Source organism: Phyllostomus hastatus, unplaced genomic scaffold (assembly GCF_019186645.2).
Source record: "Phyllostomus hastatus isolate PE091 unplaced genomic scaffold, TTU_PhHast_1.1 phas_contig_148, whole genome shotgun sequence".
NCBI classification, from domain to species: domain Eukaryota; kingdom Metazoa; phylum Chordata; class Mammalia; order Chiroptera; family Phyllostomidae; genus Phyllostomus; species Phyllostomus hastatus.
The window spans coordinates 6,320,681-6,340,383 of NW_025333607.1; the positions used below are offsets into that span (position 1 = coordinate 6,320,681).

Sequence of the window (19,703 nt, forward strand, 5' to 3'; positions counted from 1 at the left end):
CTTTTCATTTTCCAAGAGGAGCTGGAAACCTGTAACTGTCCCCCTGAGGTCTCCCGATTTGCGTGCAGTGCGAGGCTCGTCTGCCGGCCTGGGGGAGCCAGAGGCGCGCCAGCGTGCCCTTGATGCGGAGGGGCCTCCTTCTGTGGAAAGGAGCCTTGTTTTCCTTTCATTGCACTGCATCTCCTCCTTCAGGGTTTTATACGCTCACCATTGAAGCTGAGGTCTTCTTCTGCAGTCCTGGCCGGCCCCCTTTCTCAGGTTTGACCTGAGCAGTGGGTCAGCCAGTCACGTGCCCCATCTGGTACCGTCCTATTACATTCCTTAGCAGGGTCCAGGGTTTCCCCCAGGATCGTGTAGGCATGGGCTCATTACTCCTTCCTAAATATACAGGGCAGGGTTCAGGGGTGAGGTCAAAAGTGCGGAGGCCGCAGGTCCCCAGGGGCACCTCGCGCAGCGCGTGGGGCCGTCACACCGCTGCCTGTGTGCAGGGGCTCGGGGGCCGGGCCAGCAGACGCTCTGCCCTTGGGCCCACGAGGTGTTCCCGTCGGCCCATCTGAGGGCAGGTTGCGGAAAGGAAGTGACCGTCGGTGTCAAGGACCGTGTTCATCCCCCCCGCCCCCGGCTGTGGAGCCGACTCGTGTCGTATCCCTCACCGTGTCAGCACTGAGGATCCTTCCCTTCCAGATTATTCCGTGATCTCACCAGAGGAGACGTCTGCACTAGGAGGAGGCATCCCCTAGTCCTTCACTCGCATCTGCTCGCCTCTCTGAGCCTCCGTTTGCTCCGTGACACACGCTTGCTGGCGCTGCCGGTCTCGGAGTTGTGGAGGGGATCACATTTTAATGCAATGACAGCGAAAGACACTAGCACAGAGCTCAGCATTGTCAGCTCTCTTTATTTTAGTATCTTTTTTAATGCAGAACTCTTATTGCGTGTGTCATGCACATGAGCTTCAAGCATGCAGACGTTCCTGGTTGGGGACTGTGTGTGGACTTCCGAGTGTGGCCGCGTGGAGTGGAGCTGTCACTTGTGGCATTAACGTGCTTTAGGCAGAAACTGACTTATGTTTTGTTTTGGTTTGTTTTGTTTATAGTTTTTCACGTGTTTTTGTTTTGGTCTGACTAGGAGGAGCCTGATCTGGTTAGTGCCATTTATGGCCGAGGGATAGCCTATGGAAAGAAGGGCCTGCATGTGAGTATGGAATAGCTACCGCTTGCGTAGTGCCTGCGTGACCCGCTTCGGGCCGGGGGTGGAGAGAGCCGCCCCCTGTCCGCTGAGACCCGGGGGGGACACGCAGTTGCTGCCCCAGGTCCCAAATGAGAGCGCGGCCGTGGAGGATTCACTTGCGAGCAAACGGCTGGGAAGCGGTGATCTGGGAGTTTCTACCCAGGACTTCTGAAGTCCATTTCGCCTTATTTTCTACCCCAAAAGAAACGGGGTAGAAAAAGTTTAGGTGGTCTTTGCCAGCCTAAACTTTGTTTTGTGATGAACTGGACATAGACCCAGAAAAGCATGAGATCTTAGCCGAATTCCTAAGAAATGCTCATTGGGAACAGCAGAGATGGGGCATCAGGAGGGCAGCAGGGCACGGAATTGGAGTTCCTTTCACCGTTTTTAAAGTTAGACTGAAAGAACAAAAGTTTTGCTGTAAAATTTGTTTGTTATCACATATTATACTTCCCTAGACAGGCGTCTCTCTGTATACCCTGACCCTTCTCATGCCTCTGAGGAATGGAGGAAGGAGCTCAGGATAAATATATTTTGCTTAACATAAGCATCATGGTGTAAAAATGAAGCCTTTCCTGAGATTATTATATTAAATAATGAAATAGTCTAAGATTCAGATCTACATTTTCAGTGTAGAGCAGTATATGTAAACTTTTGTCTTACCGTATATGAAACATATTGAAATGAAATTATGCTTTCAGGGAGAAATGTCACTTTTGTATCTTTGCCAGTTAAACAAATTGTACAAATTGGGTGCCAGCTTATTGGATACATTGTATATGATATTTGCATACTTCTGAGATACAGAGGACTGAGAATGAAGGCAGATTTTGGAATGATAGGTGTTTGGGAGGGTAACACTGTTACATTCAGAGCATCAGTAAATGACTAGAAATGTCTAGTCATTTCTCCAGTAAATGACTAGAGAAACTACAGTTTCTCTAGTGGAGGCCAGATAAGCTGCTTCTCCCTAATTCTCATCTCTTAATGTTATATCTTGACATGGAGTTTGCTCATACCTTCAACACACTTTTAATATAAAAGTAATGTGCTCATGCATTTTCATTGTAAAAGTAACATGCACATTTTAGAGAACTTTTCTTGAAAAGTTCTTAGCCTTAGGGGTTCGATGGATGCTGGCTGGGTCCCTCCTGTCCCTGCCTCGCTGCTGGTCAGAGGTCTCATTTTGCCTGGCATCCACGTTCTCATCCCTTGAAATTCTCTGAGTCAGTGTTTAAATGGGTTCAATGTGGAAACTGTTCTACCACCTGTGAGACTGTGGTCGGCGGTCAGGCCCAGGGTACTGTTGACGAGCAGGTAGAGTGAGGGAGTTAAATAATGGTAATGTAACTTTCTTAACTTGGCAGATAGGTTCTAAGAAGATAATTGATACTTACTTGTAAATAAGTAGTTACATTGTTATGAAAGTATTATTTCAGAAGATCTGTTCCCCCTGGTGTTGAGTAACAGTGTATCTCATACTAAGCTAATGCCTTTTCAAGGACATTAAGAATGCTGAGCTTGCTCTGTTCGAACTGAGCCGAGTAATTTCCTTGGAACCAGACCGCCCAGAGGTATTTGAGCAGCGAGCAGAAGTGAGTGTGGATTTCTTCTTCCCTCTGTCCTTACTGGATTAGTTGAATCTCGGACTTTTTTTTTCTATTATTTTCTTACTTTTATATTTTAAAGTTCCCTTACATCTGTTGTGTTTTCCTCCTACATACTTAATGTCTTTGAACATGGTCGAAATGATAGAAAACTATGGGCTGAGCGACACTCCAGCTTTAACATGTAATAGTAATATTTAGTATTAAAGTATGTATGCCCTTATGTGCAACTGTCGGTGTTCATTGAGAAGTATATATTACACTGGATATGTATTGGGTACATGACATACTTTAGCAAAACTTAATGTGACAGCATGGTAGAAATGAAACAGCCTTTAGAAGTGTGTGTGTGCGTGTGTGTGTGTGTGTGTGTGAGTGTGAAGGCGAGTGCTTATTTGTAATGCTTACGGGCTAGACATGTGCCCAGGGAGGCTGACTCTGACCAGACTCTGAAGGGGAACTTGGGGTGGAGACAGAGAGGGAACGTGGTGGAAACTCCAGGCAGGCAGCCCCTGTGAGAGGTGATGCCAAGAGGAGGTGCTTCGGGAACAGAAGGGCGTGGCCTGCGGCCCGCCAGATTTTCCAGTGAGGCTGGCAAGGGGCGGGGGTGTCACTGAGGAGGTGGTTTGAGACCCATCAGAGCCCACGTCCTGGGGGTCCTGGGGGTCCTGGGAATCCAGGGGATCCAGGGGGAGAGGGCATTCTGAACTGGCCGGGTTTCGTGCTGTATTTGCTTGTTTGCACATGCAGCCAGACCTAGTGCTTCTGAGCGTATGGTAATGTGTTCAAGCTCATTGAATGGAACCTAACTTTTCAGTCATCCGACCAGATGGCGTTTTGTAGTCGGACTAAAGGAAAAAAATTACTTCTTCCTCTTAGGGGAGAGAAAACTTAACAAGGAAACACTATTTGCTCTCGTAATTTACAGCTGTTTGTGATGTTTTGTTCTTAAAATTATAGTGTCATAAATAATAGTTCAGTTTCTTAAAAAGAATTTTACGTTGTATTGGGGATTTGGCTTTCTGAATAACATTCTTCATCAATTAATGATACTATGATTCATTATCTCTGGTCTGTATTGGATGGTAACCCCGAGGTTCCCTGCTGCCCGGAGCCTGGCTGGCGTTCAGGGTCAGGGTTTGGCGATGACCCTGTGACCTCTGCCCCAGGGCGGGGTGCTGGCATCTCCCTCCCTGACTGACCTTACGTTAAAACATTGTGAACACAGCAGGAATTTAGTTTCTACGCTTCCTTAGAAACAGGACTTAATTAGCAGATTTAAAATTTTTATATGTCTAATAAAAAGCTAATTGCATATCAAAAAATGATATTGGTAATTAGAAAAGTAATTTTCAATCATCTTAAAAATACATAGTCCTAGCCCCTTTTCCAAACATTATCAGGCACTAACGTCACTGCATAGTGATCTTTCCAGCTACATTACAGCACATCATTTATCGATACCAGAAACTACTATGTGAGAAATCTTCTACTCTCTGAAACAGTCTGCATTCAGTGAACGTAACTAGACAGTTTCACTTACTCAGGCGACTGTTCTGCCTGTTGATGGCTGTGCCGGCCTGTGGTGGTTCCCTGAGGTTCCCTGGGGTTAGTACACTGGGCAAGGGTGTTTTCCCTTCCAGACTGTAACCTGGGCCGCTGTGCTCCTGGCCCTCTCAGGCACACATTTCCTTTCCTTCCTCTTCGGGAGCGAGGGGTCCTTCTCCCCCTAGTGACGTGCCTGCCTGGATCCTCCCACTTTTGCTGGTTTGAGGTTCCTGCAGTATAGGACACTAGTTAGTACAACGTAATTGAAATGACCTGTGAGAAGAAAAGCAACCCTAATTTAGGAACTTTGTTCAGGAGCAAGTGCTCGAGCTTGATGCATGCGCACGGACTCCCCACGCTGGGTTTTCGTGCATCTTTTCGGGGTGCTTCCCCCTTCCGAACTGCCGTCCGTGTGGTCCTGGTGCCGGAACCCAGCTGGTTGCTGGACCGCAGCGGCTTCCCAGGCAGCCTGGCGGGCATTCCCCACCCCTGGCCTTGCACACCGTGACTGATGCGTTAAGAATGAACACGGCAGGGCTTAGAAAACACCCGGACTCTTAGAAGTTGGCATGGAGCGCCCAGCGCCTCAGGGGGCATCGCTAAGGGCCGTGGAGGCCTCTCTCTGTGGCCAGCACTGTCTGTTTCTTGGTGGTTCCAAGTTTTCTCTCAGATTGAGTTTGATCTGCCGAATTTTGATCTGAAAGAGAAATGATAGGTTGAGGAAAAAGTGGTCCCATTTCAGGAAAAGCAGCATCAGTGATAACCCAGAATGTGGAACAGGGAGGGACAAGGCAGTTGCTGCGGAGCTCCTCAGCCTCCCCCTGGACGGGACAGAGGGGTGGCTTCTCCGCTTGTTGGCCTCGAACCTCCCTGCATTGCACCTGGGGTCGGGGATTCTAGTCCGTGGAGGGAGTGATGCTGAGAGTGGAGTGTGCCCCGCGTCACCGAGAAGTCTAGAACACGGGCAGCGTGCGGGATGGTTGTTGGAAGTCTCTTTTCCTGACCACACATCTGGGTTTGTAGATCCTGTCCCCTCTGGGACGAATTAACGAGGCCGTGAGCGATCTCACCAAGGCCATCCAGCTGCAGCCCTCGGCACGCTTGTACCGACATCGGGGGACCCTGCACTTCATATCCGAGGTGAGGGGCGCGTGCCTGGGGACGCTCCCCTTTGTGACGATAAGGGTTTCATTCCCCTTCTGCTTCAGACAGCTGCTGCGGGCTTCGGCTGTGGGCTGTACAGCCATATGTCGGTGACATAAGACGGTTACAAGACCCCCTTCTTTAGCTGGGGCTGAACCCACAGAGAAACACTAAGTACCGAGAACATGTTTTCTTGTTGAACCGTCAGCAGTAACTCACTCTGGACTAGGGGGGAAAGAAAGAGAGAAAAACAGAAGAGAAATTTTGTTCATAGACATACTTCAGCCTTTCTTGCAAATGCCAGCGTAAGGAAGCAGGTACGCCTGTCATCAGCGTGAGCATTAGATTTATAGGTATGATTGCATCCCTTCGGGTAATGCTACCCGAGAACCCGAGCTGAGCTAATGCGGCTTCTCATGCGGCATCTGCTCTGTGCAGGCGACGTGGACGTGGCGGGGTTATCCGTTCTCGTCACAGGTGCGTTTGCAGTCACCACACTTACCTTTTTGGGTTTACGTAATTGTTATACTACTTTTCTAATGCCAAAGAAAATCTATTTTAAACATCTCAGCAAAACACACTTAAAGGTTGATTTATAGCGTAATTATTTCACAAGTATTCAATATAAAAAATGTTAGTATCAGGAAATAACTTTTCAAGTTTCTCTAACAGGTTATGACTTTAATACTATTTAAAATAATATTCTTTTTTATAGTTGAAACAGTATGCTTAAGTCAAACTTTTGTGAGTGTCTCCTATGAGTTCCCTAAGAAGATCAATCATTTCAACAAACAGTGTAAAAATTCAGCTTATAGTATTTGTGGCCATGAAATATTTTCCTTAAAACGTTTAAAAAGGGCACAGGATAAACTGGGACGTTTCTCCTCTACCAGTGAAAAGCGGGAAAAGTCTAAACACCTAGCAAGCGCAGCCTCACTTGTCCCCGCCCCCTGCAGGACTACGCCACGGCCCACGAGGACTTCCAGCAGTCCCTGGAGCTGAACCGGAACCAGCCCGTCGCCATGCTCTACAAAGGGCTGACCTTCTTCCACCGCGGACTCCTGAAGGTGAACGTGTGTGCGCCGCGTGCACAGTCCGATGAGTCTGCCTCGATCCTGCGGGCAGGCAGAAGTTAGCAGAGTGTGGCGCGGCGTGTTTTCCAAGGATGTGCCAACAAGTATCTGGCCAGTTTATTTCAGGAGGTAGCTTGTGCAAATGTATTTATGGAGCTCCTACTATCTGGTAGGTAGTCGGAGGAGGATACAGAAGGAGAAAGAGCGACAAAGGTTAGCAAGAGGGAGAGAGAATGCCTTACTCTCGTAAAGGAGACAGCTCCCAGAGTTTCCACACGTACTTTATCGTATGGCAAATACACCCAAGAAAGGAATACAAACAGAGCGCTCTGGACACAGAGATAAGAACGATTCATTTGAACGACAGAGTTCGAGGTAGAGGAAGTTCCTGAGAACAAGTGGACCTTGTCCTGGACTTTGAAGGCAGAGTGGGAGCAGGTGGAGGAAGACGGGCTCTTCCGGCAGAGAGGACAGCTGAGGGGACAGGGGAGCGTGGGGACACAGTCAGTCTGTGCAGCGGCCAGCAGTCGGCCTGTGCGAGGGGGATGGGGCAGAACAGTTGGAGTGGGGGAGGACCGGAAGCGTGGAAGCACTATGCTAAACACTTTGGCTTTAGCCTATAGGCTCAGAGGAGCTGTGCAACTGGATCTGGGAGAAATGTTCTGTTGAAACCAAATCTGACAGCTAGGAAATGGATGCTGAAACGGTCGTGGCCGAGCAGGGTAGGGGCAGAGGGACTCCCAGGGAGATATTGTCGGCGTTCCGGGTCGAAGGGGCTGAGATGTAACTGGCTCCTCCAGGAGCAGGCGGGGGGCACCTCTGCAATTCACAGGCCCCACCACCGTCCCTTGAGGACTGCTCCCGGGAGGTACCATTGAGGGAAACTGCCAAGGTGCTGGCCCAGCCGACTGGAACTGTCGGGTAGGAAGGCCACCTCCAGCCCATCCCTTCTCCCTGCCCTTGAGCCCACGCTCTCAGAGCTCGAGCTGGGAACCCGTGTGCAGCAGGCTCCACACCAGGAGCGAGCAGGCCAGAGACACGGCTGGGAGCTGAGAGTAGAGCTCCCAGGGCCTGGCACACAGTAGGCGCTCTGGCACAGGGCACAGCACATCTGCCCGATTGAACACAGGCAGGCTGAACAGGTGAAAAACACTTCATTCTGACCAGGAGGTCAGGGAGACTTCCCAAAGAAGGGTGAAAGCTGTGAACAATTTTAGTAGCCTGTGGCCGGGCAGGGCACGCAGGCAAAAGAACATGATTCTGTTATTGGACAGAGTCCTCAGGATCACACACACACACACACACACACACACACACACTTGCAGGGTGGGGAGAGGGTTTGCCTTTAAGAAGGCCGTGTGCTGTAAACCCTCAGTGGTGCAGACAGTGCCTGTCACATAGTAGGTGCTCAATAAGTATTAGTGGAATACCTGAAGTTCAGGGGCAGAGCATTGAAGTTGGAGTTGCAAGGCCTTGCTCTGAATCTTTTTCAGCTGCACCACAGGACAAGACACTTACACTCCTCCAGCCTCTCCTCCCACCCCTGTCAAGTAGAGATGATTCTAGTCTCTGCCCCTTGAAGTGACTGTGAGAATTAAATAAAATAATGTGTGGGAAGCACTTTATAAGCTGTAAACATGAATCAGGTGTTAATTATAGTGGATTATTTTACAAGTGAAAATTTAATTTGATCCATGTTTCATAGACTAAAAAAAAGTAACAAGTCCTATCCACTAAAAACCAAACCAAAAAGAATCTTGCCAATTCTGTTTCCTGCACCCCAGACCCCTTCTGCAGGTACGTGGAGGGGAGTCTCAGCAAGGGCCCCCCGCGCCCCTCAGGAGCCAGGCCAGCAGCTGCAGCCTCGAGAGCAGCTATTTAACCTGCGCTTTCAGTGGCTGCCGGGCGGACGTTCCCCGTTCTTTTGTACCTGCCCTCTCTTCTTCTCCTCCTCCTCTCTCAGTCACTGTAAATAAAAAATCCAGAATTACAATACTATAGTCAAAGCCTATCCCTCAAAGAGCTCGTGGAGGAGAAAAAGATTTGAGTATAAGAAGATACCAATGACTAGTGTAAGAAGTGAAAGTTATTTTTTTAAAGCAAATAAATGCAAACCAAGGATTTCACTTTTCGCTCGAAAGCCAGGTGGGCAGGGGGCCCTGTGTGGGATCTTGAAATGAGACGTTTTCCAGAAACGGGCTGTAACAGAGACACTGATTCACAGACTGGACGAGGGCTGGAGCTCAGTTTGCCTTATTCTACATCTCCGTGACGAGAGCCTAGAAACTGCCTTCGCCGAGTGGCGGAAGCCCCTGGTAGACCAGCCTCACCAGAGCCCTCCAGGCCTTCTCCGCCTTGTCACCACCGCACTCGCAAATACAGTGTCAGCATGTGTAATAGACGGGAACTTTTTCTTTGCATTTTTATAGATCTGCCGTCCGTATTGTCTCATGCACCCCAACAGCATGCCCATGACGTAGAGAAGGAGTGGAGGGCGCCCCAATCGCACAGATTGGAACACACTGAGCCAGTGGTGAAACGCCTTCCTTACATTAACTAACTTAGCGTAGATGCCCCCATTTCTCCCGGTACCTGTAGGGACGACGTGCCGAATGGGCCAGTGAGTTGGCGCTCCCTTTGTCTCCTGACGGGCTCTCTCCAGGTCAGCAGCCATCTAGAACTTAATTCAGTGGGTGATTCCATATGTACCTTATCATACAATATGCATTAGAAACAGGTGAGGCAATATTACATGACAGACTTCACAGCTATCCAATTCAGTAGATGCATCAGGCATTTTGGGTTTTCCTAGGGAAAAAACAGCAAACACTTTTCTGTTGAATTTCCCCTGTTTTATCTGTGTTCCAAGGGTATTTCAAAAAGTGTATGTTCTGGCACATGTTTGCATCATCAGCCTTTACTCCGAGAGTGGCCCGAGATGGTTCTCTCAGTGACAGAGAACAGCCTCGGGGTGACGGCCGCCCGCCCCTAGCGAGGAGGACAGCCCGCGCAGCGGCGGTGGTTGCGATCGCCACACAGGCGAGTTCAGAGCCAGTCCGTGTGCTTAAGAGATTGATTCATTCGAACGAAGTTGCTTTGTTCCCAATGGCTGAAAATCTTGATTCTGCTATGTCCCCTCTTTGGCAGAATGAGGTAGAGAGCTGTGCAGTGATTAGACAGGATCCCCGAAACCAAAGCCTCTTAAAAGCTGAAGAGAAATCAGACTTTGAAGAACTGTGGCGTCCGAGCATGCTGTAAGTGCAGTGGGCAGCCGATGTCCCGGGCATCTCCACTAGACGTCCACACACACGCAGACCTAACGCGCCCCAGCTGCACTCACGACCCCGCCCCTCCCTCCCTGCCGTCTCCTCCCTCCATCCCTCCTCTCAGCCTTAACACCCTCCACCCCACCCGGGCTCCCTACCCTCCCTCCCCCTTCTCCCCCACTCCGCCACAGCCACCCAGTTCTCTCTCAGTTTGCCTTCGCAGATGTCTCGGGAATCGGACCCTTCTTTTCTCTCCCGAGACGCTCTCCCCCACCCTTCGAGCTTTTGTTATCTCTTGCCCGGACACCAAAGCTGCCTCCTCCTGGGGCTCCATTCTCCCCCCTCCGGTCTGTCTCGTCGGTTGCCGCAGGGTGGTGGTCCTCTCTAGAGTCCGTTTCCTGCGGCTGAACGCCTGCCTGCATCCCTTCCTGCCCCGGCCTCGTTGGCGGGGACTGGCCAGACCGCAGAGCGTGGTGGAGGCCCTTCCCTCCCTGGCCCCAGCTGACCACACTGGTCTGGTCCCGTCTCCTCTGTCCCCACCACTCCCCCCCTGTGCACCCTGCACTCCTGCCCCACCCACGGCCTGCGGAGCACCCTGTGTCTGCCCCGCCCCCGGGGCTTCTTTCTTTACCGAGTTCTTTCTCCTTCCGCGAGACCCAGCTCAGCCGTCCCTTCCTCCACAAAGCCGGCTCTGTGTTTCCAGGCTCAGTGCATCGTTTCTGTCTCTGCTCGCAGAGCCTTTCTCACTGGTGCCTCTCTCGTAGTTCTTGGCTCATATCCTAGTCACCTGGTTCCGTGTCAGCTTTCCAGCCCCACTGTGACTCCCAGAGGACAGCGGTAGCGCCCCCTCCTCTTGGTCTCCCCTGTGCCTCACGCCACCCCGGCACATAGTTGGCGCTCAATACGTGTTTGCGGAACTAAAAACACAGTTGAAAAAAAACGTGAAATCAAGATGCCAGAACAGGAAGCCTGATTAACAGTGGTCTTTAACATTTCTCAACTATTAAAATGTATCTGTCCTCCTCTCTCTGCCAAGCAGTGTTCGGTTGGATTCCTGAAAGAGCAGGTGGTTGTCCCAGCGTTGCCTTTGGAGAGTTTGAAAAAGCCGGCCTCTCCTGCCCGGCCGCCCCTCCCCACCCCGGAGAAAGTCAGGACGCAGGGAACGAACGACTTTCTGAAAAGAATGAGGATTGCACTGCTTTTGCACGATGATTCTGTGTGCCTAGCAAATCGTTAAATATTTACTGAGTGCCTACCATGTGCAAGGCGCGTGACATCTTTAGTGGTTCTCTGCTCTGAACTGCCTGATCAGGTGTGAAGTGAGTTTCACAGGAGCTAGTTGTAAAGCCTTTCTCAGTGAGGGCATTCGAGACTGTGAAACTTTGTAGCCATCAACATAAGTGAGATACTTCTTTTCCTGGGGACATGCGTGAGCTGTCTTCATCATTTTTTGTTGCAGTAAATAATCAAGTCATCATGGAAGACACATTTGATGCTGGTTTAAGCCTAGGACATCGGTTCTGGACCAGAATGGCACCATTTTATTGATGGTTTTCATAGCAAGCGTCCCACAGCAGCCCCGTGCGCTGTGTCTCTTAGGGCCCCTCCCCATGGCGCGGTGCCCGCGGGGCCTCTGCGGCCTTTGCCACAGCGGCGCTGGCAGGGGCCAGGCCTCACACGCCCCAGCCTGAAGGTTTCTGTTTTATTTTGCTTTGCTGTTTCTTTCCCTTTCAGATCCTATGACTCTCTCAGATAGCCAGTCTGGGAGCCTTTTTGCTCGTTTTATAAACAGCTGCACCCTGCGCTTGCTTTTCCTCCCTCTTTTGTTGGCTCAGTCTTACTGCTGCTGTTGTGAGTCTTTCACACAGTTCGTAAGCTTCTGTTCGTTCCACGGGGCTTTGATTGCTTAAGGAAACGATCTCGATAAGAAGGTGATGTTGCTGGACTGAAAATGCTGATGGCAAAGAGAGAGGAGTTGTTTCCCCGTTTCGAAAGAGAGGGACTTCAGGCTCTGCTGTTGTTCATAGTGGATCGTTTGTTTACTGCTGAAATTAAACCCCCCAGATTCACAGTTTACTCTGCTTTCTACCTCTCCCTTTTTAAAGCCCTCCTATCTGAGCAAAATCACTGAGAGGCCATGTCTAATGTGTAAGTCCCGTAGTGACTTAAGTGAAACTCAACTTTAGCAGTCAGGCAAACGAAGTAATTTCCTATATACTTTTACAGGAAGCTATCGAATCCTTCAAAGACGCTTTGAAGCAGAAGGTCGATTTCATCGACGCGTACAAAAGTCTGGGGCAGGCCTACAGGTAAGTGCGGCCGTTACACTCGGGGCGGAGGGAGGGCGCAGAGCGGAGGCAGGAGAGCCTCGCCCCACGGTGACATCAAAGCGGAGTTGCGTTTCCTAACCCAAAGAGACGGTCGTTCTAAGCTGCACAGGCATTTATGTGCTGGTTGAGATTGTCTCTGGACTACAGGAACACCCATGTATCAGAGGATATCATGACCCATCCGTTAATCTCTTAAGACAACTCCAGTTTGTACGTACATTGGTCTAGAGAGTGCAGGTCTCCCCAGGGTTCTTGTTGTGAACGGTGGCACTGTGAGCTGTCGAGTCACGGGTGAGTCACGGGTGCTGCCGCTTCTCCGGCCACAACGGAGGCCGATACCCACATCCCTGTGACGTGTCCGAGGGCTGCCGGGACAGCGGGAGGGGAGGCCACAACCCTGACGCATCTCTGTCAGGGACGAGGGGCTGCGTCAGGACCCCGGCTTCCTGGCTCCACGCGAGGCCCTGGGAGGTGGAGCGATTCCACTGCAGCTTTGAGAAGATGTACACTCTGACTTTTTGTTTTTAAAGATTTGTATTTATTTATTTATTTATAGAGAGGGAAGGGAGGGAGATAGAGAAAGGGAGAGAAACATCAATGTGCGGTTGCTGGGGGTCATGGTCTGCAACCCAGGCATGTGCCCTGACTGGGAATCGAACCTGCAACACTTTGGTTCGAAGCCCGAGCTCAATCCACTGAGCTATGCCAGCCAGGGCCCACTCTGACTTTTTTAGACGTACTATGAAAGGTAGAAAAGGAGGGCAGTTACAGAAAGCCCCTTCAACACTGTGCTAGGTCCCTTGTTCAGGAAAGATTAAATTCAAGAGCTGATTTATCTGCTGCGGTAGTCGGAGAAACGGTCTCATCCTGAGTTGAAGAAAGTGATTTGTTTGGGTTGAAGGAATGATTCTTGTTCTTCTGTCCCATGGAGTTCTTGGGAACATGGATTGAAAATAGATCGAAAGTACCTTAAAAATAGTAAAGTGCTGTGAAAAAAAGAATGTAAGCTGTTACATTCTTAACATATTCACTATTTATAGAAAATTGACACATGGGATATTTTGAAAATATTATTTATAAACATTTTAATATATAGAAGGTTTGTCAGTAATAAACATCTCCACTCTGGAATGATCACAATGCTAAACTAGACTTCTTTTTTCAGAATTGTAGATTACATAGTAATATACTAGACTTTAAGTAAAGTAACTTTAGTGACAGAAAAATACACAATTTTTAAACCTATGAATTTGATTCAGATTGCTAAACCTCTGTATGACTATAACCTACACACCTGTTTTTGTGTTTGAAGGAGAAACCTGTGTTTCTACCTGAGCACTAAAATGTATACACAGTTTCGTAAGGGTGGGAGCTCATTGTGAGTTAGGGAAAGGGATTTGCATAAGCTCTACAGCAACTTTCCCCGGAGAGTTTCAAGAGCTCTGTGGTTGTTCTACAGTCTGGTAAGACGTAGGAGAGGTAGAGGAGATGGAGGTGTGACAGAAAGGCTGTGTAGCTGTGCAGCGGTGAGACTGGGGTGGGAGCGCCCCCGCCGCTGGGGTGTCGGATTCGCAGACCCGACTGTGAGCGGCGTGTGCTGAACGCAGTCTGCACCGCGTCCCTAACCGCCGCGCCATCCCTAGAGAACTGGGCAACTTTGAAGCGGCCACCGAGAGCTTTCAGAAGGCCCTGCTGCTCAACCAGAACCACGTGCAGACCCTGCAGCTCCGGGGCATGATGCTGTACCACCACGGCAGCCTGCAGGAGGCCCTGAAGAACTTCAAGGTGAGCCCCGCTTGGTGAGGCTGCGAAGGACGGGCGGGGTGGCGAGAACAGTGTTTGTTGACACCTCAGCGAAAAGGAAGAAGGAGCCTCCACCGCCTTGCCCCGTAGACTAACTTACGAGCAGGTGCTTGGTCTGACTCAGCCCGGGGGAAACACTCCTCCGAGTCCAGATTAAAGCGTAAAGCCCTCGAACGTTTCCCTAAGCTGCACTGATGCAAACAGGGCGTCTCCCCACCCTCCCCCCCGCAGCGGTGTCTGCAGCTGGAGCCGTACAACGAGGTGTGCCAGTACATGAAGGGGCTCAGCCACGTCGCCATGGGGCAGTTCTACGAGGGGATAAAGGCGCAGACCAAAGTCATGCTGAACGACCCTCTGCCGGGCCAGAAGGCCAGCCCGGAGTACCTCAAAGTGAAGTATCTCCGAGGTAAGTCAGCACATGGCAGAGTCATCGACGGTCAATGCCAAAGCTGCGGAAATCGTACCGCGTGTCTCTCACGTCCCAGGAGGCACTGAGTGTCGCCAGAGGCGCGAGGTTGTCTGCCCATGGCCGCCCGCCCGCAGGTGGTAGTGCGAGCTGGGCTGGATGGAGGCCATGCCTTCTGGAGACCAGTCCAGAGCTGTTTCTGCCACCCCCTACGCATTTCCTGTCTAAAGTCAAAAGCATTTTACTTAAGTCAGGAAAGCATAATTTGAACTCACCGTGACGATCATCTGCATGTTCCCGTCTCATTGTGCCTTCTCCAAAGATGCAGGGGTGACAGGAAAGGGACCTTCCGTGAGGTTTTACTGTTCAGTGTAAAGGTCTGTCTTTGATCAGAATGCGTTCACATTGGAATGCTCACGGAGTCTGGAGGAGTTTAATGGGGATGAGGAGGAAAGCAGATCTTTGAGTTATCATTCTGTCTGTCGGTCATGGTCTCACTCACCTTCTCACTGCCATGCTCAAAGGTCGTTCTGTTTTCCATGGGAACCCCAGGTCTCTGCTGCCATTTCTTTTCTTCTTGCATTACCACCAGCCTTCCCCACCAGTGCTGGCCCCTGAGAAACACTGAAGACTACACATGTAATTGCAGATTCCTAGTGGCCACATTAAAAAAGTGGAAACAGCCCTGGCTGGCATAGCTCAGTGGGTTGAGCACGGGCTTCGAACCAAAGCATCGCAGGTTCGATTCCCAGTCAGGGCACATGCCTGGGTTGCAGGCCACGGCCCCCAGCAACCGCACATTGATGTTTCTCTCTCTCTCTCTCTCTCTCTCTCTCTCTCTGTAAGAGAAAAAAAAGTGGAAACAAAGAGGCAAAACGGATTTTAATGATACATTTTATTTAATTCAGTATATCTACAATATTAGTGAAAACACTAGCCCTTCAATATTTTACCTGTTTTGCACTAAGTCTTCAAAATCTGCTGCATAGTTTCCATGTATAACGCATCTCAATTTGGACACTCAATTTTCATTGGAAACATTTGATGTAAACTTAGATTTCCTAAAACGTAAAGTTGAGAAAGTAGATTTGTACATGCAAGTTGTTCCAAACATACTGAAGTTTTCTAATCATTGAATTAAGTGTGTTTTTAACTTTAAATTAGCCAAATTAAATAAAACACTGAAGCCTGGTGTCTCAGTCACACTAACCACACTTTCAGGACTCAGCAGCTCGGCGGCCGGAGGCTGCCCACTGGGCAGCATAGCTCTGGTCTCTGAGTCGCAGTCCCCTCTGTTTCCTGGCGTGACTCTGGAATCGAAAAGTGAGACCTTTGGTGCGTTTCATGGAAAGGTTCCCCGAGTGGCTGGCGTGGCACCCTGGGGACTCAGTCAGTGGCGGGTCACTCCGCTTGTCCTATAAGAATTGTGGCTTAATAATACCTGGACTCTCCATTTAGAGTTCTCGTAGCTACATAGCAGTCTCTGAGAAAGTGTTTGCACGGCAGCGGGCCGCCAAGAGCGCTCCTTCAGCAGTGTTTGGGTGTGTCAGATCTGCTTTCCTGTGCGCAGAGTATTCTCGGTACCTGCACGCACACCTGGACACCCCCCTCACGGAGTACAACGTCGACGCGGACCTGCCGGGCAGCTTCAAGGACCACTGGGCCAAGAGCCTGCCCTTCCTCATCGAGGACTACGAGGAGCAGCCGGGGCTGCAGCCCCACATCAGGTGAGTGCGTCCCGGGTCCCGCTCCCTTCCCCGCACCGCAGCCCCGCGGGCCCGTCACGCTGTCCTTCCATCCACAAGTGGCCTTCTGTTCATGTCTCTCTGATCAGTTTATGCTTTGATCCGACATGTCTGCAAATACTTCTTCTTTTAGTTTATAAAGTACCACAAAACTCACCTCTGGATAGCATCCTTCCTTCCAGCCCCTTCTTCCCTGCTCACTTGGGGCAACGTCAAACTGCAGGTGCGCTGGTACGTGCTGGCAGTCTGTGACGTGCGTTGTTCTGGGCCGTGTTACTTTTAGAACGGACTACCGCACGCACTGGAAATTACCCTGCTGGCCAGCTGCGGCTGCTGCGTACGGCAAAGCAGAGACGCTGAAGGGCTGTCCCATCACAAAACAGATCTAGGACAGATATTGGTCCCTGGGAGTCTGCAGTACCTTAAAAATTAAGAGGCTGATCTGACTCCTTCCAGAGGAACCCTCTCACTCTCCAAAAAGAAAGAAGGAGGTATTCAGACTCAGGTGGTGCACGGTAAGCACATTTAACAGGAAGACGGTGTCCTGGGAGGGGGCAGTAAGTGCACCTGACGGCCCAGAGGCACAGGCAGGGGCTGCTCAACTTGAAAGGGCTAAAATGGTGCCGTGCTGGAGGCCCACCCAGGGTCCAACAGAAGCAAATGCAGATTCGTCCGAGGAAGGATCGGTGTGAACGTGGGCCCCAGGTTTGCCCACAGAGTAAGACTGTTAATGTGAGAATCAGCAGAGACCGCACACAGCAGACTGACCCTCGAGGACTTTGGCTCTTGGAATTATGGAATGCAGCCTCTAAAAGAACTCCCAATTAAGTACTTAAAGAAATTATGAAGAAATGAGAAACATGAACAAGGAGATTATAAAAGATGACCGGGCAAATTAAAAAAATAATTGGGAGCTTTGGTAACAGAAAGTATAAGAAGAACTCATTATGTAGACCAGACAGCAGGTTAGCCATAGCTGAGAGAAGAGGGCAGAGTTGGAGGGGAGAGCACTGGGCATGTCCAGAGTGCAGTGCAGAGAGAAAAGGACAGAGCTGGAGGGGAGAGCACTGGAAGCGTCCGGAGTGTGTGCGGCACTGAGAGCCAAGGGGACGGAAACCAGGGAAGAGGCAGAAGAGGCGGACGGCGTGAGTAGGGCTAGCACATGTTGTTGAAACCTCAGGAGAGAACGGGAGAGAGGCAACTTAAAAAACATGATGACTAAGAATTTCCCAGAACTGGGGAAACATATAAATCCACAGATTTTTTAAAAAGGGTAAATGAAAAGAAACTGGAGAAAACCTAAGATAAGGAGGGAAATCTTAAAAATAGAAAGTCACATCGCTCCAGTCGGGGTGTGTGTGAGAGGCAGCCCATTGGTGCTTCTCCCTCACATCGGTGTATCTCTTCCCTCTCCCCCCCCCGAAAATAAATAAATATTTTTTTAAAACCCAGAAAACTTACAAATTGTAAGAACTGCTAAGAGTTTATTTAGCAAGGTGGTCGATTATAATCAATGTACAAGAATCATTTGCATTTCTATATACCAGCAAGAAACAAAAATACCATTTATAATAGCAATAAGTACTTAAGAATATATCTTAGAAAAGATAAACAATCTCTGTGGAGTTCATTATAAAACTTGATTGAAAGTTACTAAGAAATACAGGGAGAGAAACACTGTTCATGAATAGGAAGTTCAATGAGATCAGTAAGTCATTTCTCTGCCAATTAATTATAAATGCAATAAAATGCCATTCAAAACTTGAAACAGAGTTTTTCTGAGAAACTTGATGGGCTAATCCTGGAAATTGTGTGGAAAAACAAAGAACCGAGAGTCATCCAGAAGATGACTCCTAAGGAAGACGGTGCCCGAACCCGGCCTCAGAGGGGAAGGCTCCCGTCCTGCCAGAGAGCAGATGCGAGACGGGAGCGGAGACCTCGGTGCTGGGGCCGGACGGGCGGGTGGGCCAGCGGAGCGCAGCAGGGGGCTTAGAAGCCTCCGTCAGGGAGCCTCGAGGAGTGGCAGCGGCTTGTTGTGGGCGAGGGCGGGACTTGCCTGTAAGTGGCAAGGGTGCAGTTAGGTTGTTACGTGGATAACATAAAACTGACTTTCGTGATGGTGTAGATAGAGATCCAGTTTTAGACGAATAAAATCTTAAGTGTGAGTGGCAACATTTTTTAAACTTTTAGAGAAAATGTAAGGGAAGACTTTTATGATTTTCAGGTAGACAAGAATTTTTAAAACAATGATACACTGTATGGACCTTAGACAAAGGGACTGAGTGAAAAAATAAGCCTAAGCTAGATGAGCAAACACTACACAGCCTGATAATAGTGGTGGCGACCAGAAGTGGCGATCAGAGAGTTTAAACTGCTGCAGCCACACTGGCCGGCAGTTCGTCCGTGTCTCATGAAGCTGAGACCTCGCGTGTCCTACCGCCCAGTGACCCCGCTGCACACACTCAGTGAGAACCTCGCACGGGCAGAGCACTGTCTGCAGAGAGACCTGTGCGGGACCGTTGCGAGCAGCGTTTGTCCACACCGAACACTGGGAACCGTCCCAGGTGTCCGTGAACGGAGGAGTGGGTGGACGCAGCCCCTCACACCAGGGGGTGGTGTTCAGCAGCATAAACAAGTGGCCTGTGCGACAGTGTGGGTTCGTCTCCAAATGCCACGCTGAGTGAACACAGCAGGGCAGCAGCCTGCTGGGGCACCTCGTCTTCCCATGAAGCTCACAAGGAGAACTGTAGACTGTGTTGTTGAGGGGTATACGCAATGTACCCGTTTCTTAAAAGGAAAAAGTAAGGGAGTCACCAACACAAAATTCAAAACAAGTTGCCCTTGCTGGGGGCCAGGAGGATGGGCTAAGACAGAAGCAGACAAGTAGATAGAGCCACAGAGTTGTCCCAGTTCTTAGGTTGGTACTGAGGTGGTATGTTTTTGTATGTGTCAGTTATTACATAACCAAAAATAAAAAAGGAAATAGGTAGTTTAAAGAGGTCATCCGTGTTTTCCACCATCCCTTTTTGGGGAAATACCTCTGTGCAGGAAAGGGTTAACCTGCCAGGCCTGAGCCGCTGTCCTGGGAAAGGCCTGTGTTTACAAGGTTGGCCCTTGGCTGGTGTCTGGGAACTTGGACTTCAGGAGTGTCCACCAGGCCCAGGACAGAGGAGAGCGGCTCCCTGGGCCCAGGCTGCCTGCACAGGCACTGCGTGACCACCTCCTCTCCTTCCTGATCAACCTGGGCGGCTCACGTGACCGCCCCCCAGTAAACACCCGGGGCCCTGAGTGTCTAGCGAGCTCCCTGGTGGACAGCCCTTCCCTCGGGGAAGTCATCCCGTGTGTCCCCCGGGAGAGGACCCTTGGGAGCTTGGCCCTGTCACCTCCGGACTTGGCCCCACGCACCTTTTTCCTTTGATGTCTGTGCTTGTGCCCTTTGCTGTAATGAATGACGGCACTGAGTCCGGCCAGTCTTCCCAGTGGACAGCTGGACCTCAGGGTGACCTTGAGGACCTCAGCACAACCTATGCTTGGAATTGCAGTGTTTGTTACGAA

The 19,703-nt window shown here is 50.1% G+C and overlaps 1 protein-coding gene across 6 annotated transcripts in view; it reads left to right on the plus strand.

Moving 5' to 3' along the window:
- Positions 1–19,703, plus strand: part of TTC13 (tetratricopeptide repeat domain 13) — a 63,781-nt gene that overhangs the window by 27,912 nt on the left and 16,166 nt on the right. For 2 of the 6 annotated variants that reach the window (XM_045861133.1, XM_045861141.1), the window contains exons 5-12: positions 1,126–1,191; positions 2,730–2,822; positions 5,406–5,522; positions 6,482–6,592; positions 12,091–12,173; positions 13,838–13,979; positions 14,229–14,403; positions 15,974–16,130. In XM_045861133.1, coding sequence (XP_045717089.1) covers positions 1,126–1,191; positions 2,730–2,822; positions 5,406–5,522; positions 6,482–6,592; positions 12,091–12,173; positions 13,838–13,979; positions 14,229–14,403; positions 15,974–16,130 — 944 coding nt within the window. The remainder of the gene's footprint in view (positions 1–1,125; positions 1,192–2,729; positions 2,823–5,405; positions 5,523–6,481; positions 6,593–12,090; positions 12,174–13,837; positions 13,980–14,228; positions 14,404–15,973; positions 16,131–19,703) is intronic. The other 4 variants (XM_045861150.1, XM_045861157.1, XM_045861168.1 and 1 more) reach the window with 2 other exon arrangements.